Here is a 7964-nt window from a genome sequence, read left to right on the forward strand (position 1 = left end):
GGCGAGGGGCGGGGCCTGAGGCGCGGCGGGAAGGCGGCGCTGAGGGGAGCGGCGGCGCTGAGGGGAGCGGCGGCGCTGTGTCACCCGGGAGGGAGCGGCCGCCGATGTGGCAGCTCCCGGCGCGGCCGAGCCGCATTCCCGCCGCCGTGGCAGGGAACTGTGCGGGTGCAGAGGCGAGGGGAGGCTGCCTGCTTTATGGAGCCAGAGCTCCGTGAGGCGACCAAGCGCCAGAGCTGTGGGGCCGARGCGGCGAGTGGGGCGAGAGGCCCGAAGAGGCTCCCGCCGAGTGGCCCCTTGGGGCTGCAGCAGCTGCAGCAGCTGCAGGCGGCCACATTCTGAGGGCCTGTGTGAGGCATCTTGAACTCAAAGTTGTGACAGGGACTTTAAAAGACAGTGTCTCCGTTCACATGAAAGCATTATTATTTATTTATTGCATACATAGTAATTGAGGCATAAATAGATCAAGTGATTTATTTAGGGATGACTGACAACTAAAACTATGCTGCGGGACTTCACAGCTCCTAAGTGATGCTTAGTTTGCTGTACTTGCTAATCTGACTGCAAAAAAGACCTTTTATGTTTCATGAGATCTCTAGATAAAACAGGATCAGAGATGCTGTTTTCATTAGCAATGAAAATTCTGAAAGTACTTTGCACTTGCTAAGAAACACTGGTTTTCCTAGGATTCAAAACAGTGAATTCCATTCTGAACCATTTATTTTGTCGTAGGAATAATGTGGGCTATTGCACATCCGTAGTAATTTGAAAACCGCTTGTGCAGATGCTTCATGTTCCTCATGTTCATCATATAATTCATATTTCTTTGGGGAAATAACTATTTTTCATGAAGTGTATGTTTTTCTAATGCAATTGAGCTAAGGAACCAGGTGGCCTAGCAGCAGTGCAGTAACAAAGAAATTAGTATTATAAAAAAATGCAAAAGCTTGAGAACTTCCAACTGTGTTGATTGCATTAATTTCCACTGGAGAGCAGTAGAGGTTTGCACAGTATTTTCTCTCATTTAGACTGATTCTAAGATAGTAATGATGCATTGTTTTTACATGCCAGGCTAGTGGGTCTGCACAGGAAGGAAACAAAGGAAAAGAAAAAGGTCCAATATATTGGAGTTACACTTGAGTTTTGTTTAGCCATCATCCTCCTAAGCTAATATTTAGCATAAAGGGGGCAAGACATAGGCCAYTAAAGTACAAAATGTGTGAGCACGGAAGAAAGATTGTTTGTAATTAATTATGACCCCCCCAAAATGTATCTTTTTTTAGCTAAAATCCTGTTGTATGGCATGATGTGTACTTTCTTCCTCACATGTCCGCAGGTGAAATTTTCATTTAATTTAATGGAAATCATCCTTATAAAAAGATTATTGCTTCATCTTTCTCTTCARAGAAAAGCTGCAACTTCTACATGTTTGCCTGCTGTCTGCCTGCTGTCTGCCATTATTTACAGCTGTTGTTTGATGCAGGAGTGTTGAAGGAAGCTGTCTTTAAGCATTTCTCCCTCCTTTTGTGTTCTAAGTCAGCACCGGCCTCAGTTATTGGTATTGCAGATGACACTGAGAGCCTTTTTGGGGGAGTTACTGGCTTGTGTTTTTCTACTGAGCCTGAATAAATCYTGTAGGAAGACTGCAAATAGTCAGAGTCATGAGGTAATTCTGGTCTGATCTCAGGGCAGAGTTGGTAGGCCATATCTAACTGCAGTGGACTTTTAACCGAGATCTCACCACGTTACTCATGAGTAATATTTACTGCATAACCTGATGACAGCTCCAGACAACTTCAGAAGATAATGACAATAAAAAATACCAATCATCTTGAATTGTAGCAAAGATTCTTTCCTCTACATAAGGTTTTATAGTTACTGCCATCATACTTGGGCAAATTGCACAAATACATTAGCTCAAAAGTCATACATTCTGACAGACAGCAAAAATGGGTCAAGGTGTCTGCTGACAGCCCTTCAGGGAAGGGGTCTCTGAGGATATTCTATTTTTATCCTGATTCTATTAGCAAAATTGATAGATGTGTTTTTCTTTCACACAGCTGGAGCCAGTCCATCATTAACTGGGCAAGCTGCTACCACTAAGATTGCAGTCGGACTGACAAGTACAGAAGAGCTATTTGTGCTCATGTTGTTAAGTTACCTGGAAGTTTTTTAACCTGGATAAATGAAATATTTTAAAAATACAAACATTAGAAAAATTACTGGCGGGGGGGGGCAAGTTTCAAGCGATGTAAGATGGTTTTTCTTTTTACAGTCTTACCATTCAGATCATGCTTTATAATGTACACATTGCTGTCAGTGTGAGATCAGAAATTCAGGGATGGATTAAAAATAGCACAAGTTTGGCAAGTATATCCTCATTGCCTATCAGATTAAGGAACCTCAATGGTCTGCCACTTTAGTAAACTATTCCAGCACATGAAGCAACACAAAATAAATCTGATATTATTGTATTTGTTGCATGAAAGTAGTGGCTGTCTGTGCTGTCTTCTAGAGTAAAATGCCATTCATACTCAGGAAAAGAATTGCTCAAAAAAATAGTTTTCTGGATAATAAGGAAAGTTATCCCTAGAAATAACAGTTTATTTGAAAGTAAACTGATATGCAATATACCAAGGAATTAAACTAGGTCTCGAATCAGTTTGGGATGAGAGGAGCTCAACTGGGACTTTACCCAGAGGMAGAAATTTTGTAAAGCTTTGCAATTAACAGTGCTTTATTTCTTAGAGTGGAACAGAAATCAAACCAAAACCAGATGAAGGATCATTTTTAAAATAATCAAATTATCATAGCAATAYGTAGCTAAATGAAGACTAGTATAGCTATGAACAACAAAACATGGCAGTCCTGCCTGTCTGGCTATAAGGAGCAAGAGATGCACAGCAAAAAATGGGAGTCCAGATGAGAACTCTCCAAATGTTCTGTGTGCTACAGATGTAGGCTTTTAGCTGAGGTATTTAYAAAGTTGGGGCCAAAACTACAAAGCTAAGAGTGATATTTAAATTCTCTGAAATTTAGAGACATTCTCAGTCAGTYGTTTGTCTCAGGCCTATCTTAAAATATAATGTCAACATGGCCTAAATTCAATAATTACACTTGGTTTATTCACCAAAGATTTTGAAGAGCTATTCTTTCTCTTCTCATGATCAGAATCTTTTTAGGAAATTACATCCAATCACATCCAATTACATTAGACTGTCTAGAACCTTGTATTTTAGGCAAATATGTTATTTTCCATGCAATTTTGTAATTTTGGTTGAATTTTCAACCAAGAAAAAATGCTCATTTGTACATTAAAAGAGTAAGTAAGCATACTTCTGTGGTATTTTATGCACTATATAATGCACAAAATCCTGAGCTAATCATGGATTAATCTCAAAAGTGACAAAGATAACCCTTATTTAATGAGGTTAAAAGGCTTGGCAAAGATCACATGGCAAACCTATGGTAAAGCTGCAAAYAGTGCTAGCCTATCTTATGGCAAGTCCTAAGCTTTAATCGTTAAATGACATGGTCTTAGCAAGACTATAAATAGATGCCCTATTGTTGCTCTTAACAGTATGTTTTTTTTTTCTAAACATGCTGTTTCTGGAGACCTTTTTGTATTTTTAAGTAAGGATTTGCCTTAGTAAGGATTCCAGGACTAGGCTTTGTATTTGAATTCTGAAATATTTTAAATAAAGAGATACTCAGATACCAGAATATTGCAGAGAGATATCAGRAAAAATACTCAGAATTCTAAGTACCAAAATAACTTTATGGGGGACTTGCCAGAATATATGTATATTATGTAGGATATATTGCATATTATTTAATTGATGTTCATGTCAACATGCATATATCTATATAAAAGATATTATTTTCCAGGTATCATCGTACAATAATGTGCTGGACTTTCCTAGCTTTCTAGGATTTAAAAAACTTTAAATAAATCAGGAAGCTAGGAAAATCCAGATCATCATCRTATGATGATATGTGGAAAAAAAGACATTTGAATACTAATAAACAGGTTGTACGAATAGATGTTTGTATCAGATCTGGATTCTCCTACGAGAACTAGAAGTAAAGACATGGATTTGTAACAGACTGTGGTGCAGAAAAAAGAAATTCCAAATAAAGAAATAGCTGTTTTAATTCAGTTTACTGGGAAAAGAAAAACYCCCTATTAATGGAGTTACTGATAGTTTCAGATAAGGAATGAATTGCTTTAAAAGGAATTTCCCTGGCATCTCAGCTTCGGATAAATTAGAAAACAGAAAACTAGTGGATGATGACATAAAACAACAAAATTATTTTCAACTTAAAACTTATGAAAGAGGTTGAAACATTTTAGGATATCAAGTATGGCAAAAGGGCAGAGGAAAAAAAAAGAAAAAAGTTCCAGGCCATCAATGGGAAATAAAAAGGAAACACAGAATCAAATCCCATTAGTGGATTACGAGGTGAAGGCGCACGGCTTACATAAAGGAAAAGGCCGTGGGAAGGGGCTGGCAGCGGGAAATGGCGGGGGCAGGGTGCCGCAGACACTCGGCTAGGCCCGCTGAGCCTGACCGCTCACTGAGCTGCGGCTGAGCCGGCGGCCTGCGCCCCTCACCGGGGCGGCGGCGGCCCCGCGCCCGCGGGGAGGCGGTTGGGCGGCGGTGGCCCAACGGCCCTGGCTCGCGCCCCCTGCAGGGCGGGAGGCCGCGCCGTCGCCATGGCAACGAGAGCGGCGGGAGCGGGACGCCGGGCGGCTGGCGGCGCGCCAAGATGGCGGCGCGGCCGGGAGCGCGGCCCCGCGGGGGCGGCTTAGGGCAGCTAAGCCGCGGCCGGTTGCAGCTGCAGCCAAGGGCTCGTCAGAGCCGGCCGCGGCTGCCAGCAGGTGAGGCGGAAGCGCGGGGTGGTGCTGARGCGAGCAGAGGACCGGGTTAGCGCGGGCTGCCTGCCCCGGCGGGAGAAGCGGGGCCGGCGGCGGGAAGGGGCCCCCCGGCGACCCCTACGCCGCTATCCCGGCTTCGTTTTTTTTTTCCTAAAATAGTGATTCTAAAATAGCGGAATAGTTGTGTCGGCTGCGCGGCTGGGTGGGGGTGGCATCTTCTGCACCTTCCTTGGCTCCCTCTTTCCTTCCCGTGTGAGTATGTGTATATACACACATACATATATAGATAGATATACCCACATATACATACACCTGCACAACATGCTTACATCAAGCCAATGTTCAAAAAAATACATATCTATGGTCGCTCACAGAGGGACCTGCGGCACCGGGGGTTGTGCCATCTCCCTCGCCCTGGACTGAGGCAGTTGCCTGTCAAGCTGCGCTTCAACACAGGTCTGCAGTAGTCTCTATTTTTTCATTCCATTTAAAGCTGTTCTGGTTTAACATTTGTTAATTGCTTGTCTCTGTAGTTGGCAAATTGTTATTGCTTTAAACTCACTTGCACAGAGCTTCTGGGTACCCTGACTGATTTGTCAGTTCAGTGCAGATCGTGGGTTAATGACTTTCAGATGGGGCCGATCTAATTATTGTAATAGCTGATGTTACMCACAGTGCTGGGCTGTGATTGCCTTTGCCTGCAGGTCACCGAATAACAAATCTCCTTCCCTTCTCATTAGGGCAATGGCTGCTATCTCAGAGCGCACTTTTATTGCTATCAAGCCTGATGGAGTCCAGCGGGGGCTGGTGGGAGAAATCATCAAGCGGTTTGAACAGAAAGGATTCAAACTAGTGGCTATGAAATTAATACATGTAAGCCTTTCTTAGTTTGTATGTCTCCCTTTTTCATAGATACTGCAATCTTAAAATAGAGTAGTATGCTACTAGGGTAAATGTAATCTTCAGAATAAGTAAACTTAGTATTTTGATAAAGGCTTGGGACATTTTGRAGAAGTTTCAGTTTTTAGCTCTGACTAAATGCTTTAGACAGCCTAAGCATACTATTTTTAGTAACTTGATGTCCTTAGTCTGAAGAGAATATTCTTTTTGGTGAATCCTATGCCTAAGGAATGGCTTTGAAAATCTGCAACAGGTATCAGTTTACATACCTATCTATATTAGTAAAAAGAAAAAAAAAAAAAGTACTTTTCTGAGTTCAGCTGTGGTAAAAGGAACTGTTCAAATTACCAGATGTGTTTCCAGGAAGTTGCTAGAAATGGTGAATGTTGAAGTGCCTGCATGTTTTATAGTGCTCTGTTAATCTATGTGATTTCAGTATGCTCTTAAATTCTTATAGTAAGCCTTCCTTTTTTTTTTTTTTTTTCTTTTTTTTTTTTTTTTTTTTTTTTTTTTTTTTTTTTTTTTTTTTCCTGCCTTTTCATGCAGGCCTCTGAAGACCTTCTGAAAGAACACTACATTGATCTGAAAGAGCGGCCATTCTATGATGGTCTGGTGCAGTATATGCACTCTGGACCTATTGTTGCTATGGTGAGTTTTTAAGGATGAAGCTCAGCTAAGAAAAATAGTGTTTAATTGTGTTGCCTTCCGAATAAGCTTGTGTTACATATTGAGTACTAGTTTAAATTTAAAAGGATTTTAACTGTAGATTGAAATACTATAATAGCAAGGGGTACTTCTAACTCCATTTTTCCCCCATAAGCTTTCTCCTTTAACTCAGTATATTGAGGAAGAAAGCAACGGAAAAGGGGTAACTAAACCTGAGACCTTGTAAAACATTAAACATGCAAGCAGCCTCCTCCCCCCMAAAAATTAATAAATGCCACTTTTTTGACAGTGTATTTGTGCAGTAGCTGAGCTGCAGGTCTCATTCTCCAGTAATTAGAAAGCTTTGGAAGGCTGTTTACCATATTGAGATTTAGTTAGTAGCTTCCCACTCTTGGTGAGGAAGGGCATTGTACAGAGAAAGCATGGGGATAGGGGAGAACTGTACCAGCAGCCTGAAGTATCTGACTGAAAAATTGGAGATAAACTACGTCTTGCTACTGGGAACATTCAGATGGTGATTTTTGATATACTAGTATGGACAACACTGTGTAGTTCTGCATAGTATTAACTCTTGCTACTTTAGTTACTGACTTTTATAATCTCTCTCTCCCTTTTTTAAGGTGTGGGAGGGTCTTAATGTTGTTAAGACTGGAAGAGTGATGCTGGGGGAAACTAATCCAATGGATTCAAAGCCTGGCACTATTCGTGGTGACCTCTGCGTTCAAGTTGGCAGGTATATTTTGAAATTATTGAAACCATTTAAAGATATTAAAGGTCTAGTGATATGTCTTGATATATGTGGGAACTTCGCTCCATCCTTCTTCAGGGCAGTGTAATGTTGGCATCAAAAGATGCAAGTGGAGATGTAGTCTTCCCCATTGACAAAAATAATCAAAGCTTGTACTGTATACTTGGTGCCTATTACTACTTTGTAATTGCTTATGACTTTTCTCCATAATGGAGACTACTTCAAAAGGATAAAAATTATGTTTGCTTTGAGTTTCATAAGGATTATTACTTTTATTTTATTATTTTTTTATAGAAACATCATTCATGGAAGTGATTCTTTAGAAAGTGCTGAGACAGAGATCAGTCTATGGTTCACTCCTGAAGAATTAGTTGATTACAGAAGCTGTGCTCATGAATGGATTTATGAGTAAAACAGCCTACATCTTTTGATGTCTTTACTAACTATACAGCTGTCATTCTCTAGTTATTTCAGAATCCTTCATATAAACTGGTAGAAACCTGTCTCAAAAATCAGTGCTATTCCTCTGTTGTGAATATTAAATATAAACACTGTTTGCTGCTGTTTTGATTAAAAGCTACTAACTTAAAGATGGAAGCATATTATAAACCTTTTCAGCTCCTTATGAGGGTGAAAGAAGATTAAAACATAGAAAGCATTTGTTGTTAATAACATAGACTGCATTTTATTTTCCTGAAATACTCTGTAGCCAAAGAAAATACTCTGGTAAATAGAAACATATGCAAATGACTGTGTTAAAGTTGTATTACTTTG

General features: G+C 40.6%; 1 protein-coding gene across 3 annotated transcripts; it reads left to right on the forward strand.

Moving 5' to 3' along the window:
• Positions 1-4761: 4761 nt before the first annotated feature.
• LOC146596045 (nucleoside diphosphate kinase-like) lies at positions 4762-7937 on the forward strand. Of its 3 annotated transcripts, XM_085304616.1 has the most exons (6): positions 4762-4879; positions 5251-5332; positions 5617-5749; positions 6323-6424; positions 7063-7175; positions 7485-7937. In XM_085304616.1, exons 1-6 carry the CDS (start codon positions 4768-4770, stop codon positions 7600-7602), a joined length of 660 nt encoding a protein of 219 aa, XP_085160742.1. In that variant the 5' UTR covers positions 4762-4767; the 3' UTR covers positions 7603-7937. The 3 variants fall into 3 exon arrangements, with proteins under 3 accessions (XP_085160742.1, XP_085160743.1, XP_085160745.1); XM_085304617.1 differs by lacking the exon at positions 5251-5332 and having other exon boundaries at positions 4817-4879; XM_085304619.1 differs by lacking the exons at positions 4762-4879; positions 5251-5332 and adding an exon at positions 4935-5128.
• Positions 7938-7964: the final 27 nt, after the last annotated feature.

The sequence above is a fragment of the Rhea americana genome, unplaced genomic scaffold (assembly GCF_003343005.1).
Source record: "Rhea americana isolate MKP2758 unplaced genomic scaffold, rheAme1 scaffold_21, whole genome shotgun sequence".
Lineage (NCBI taxonomy): Eukaryota > Metazoa > Chordata > Aves > Rheiformes > Rheidae > Rhea > Rhea americana.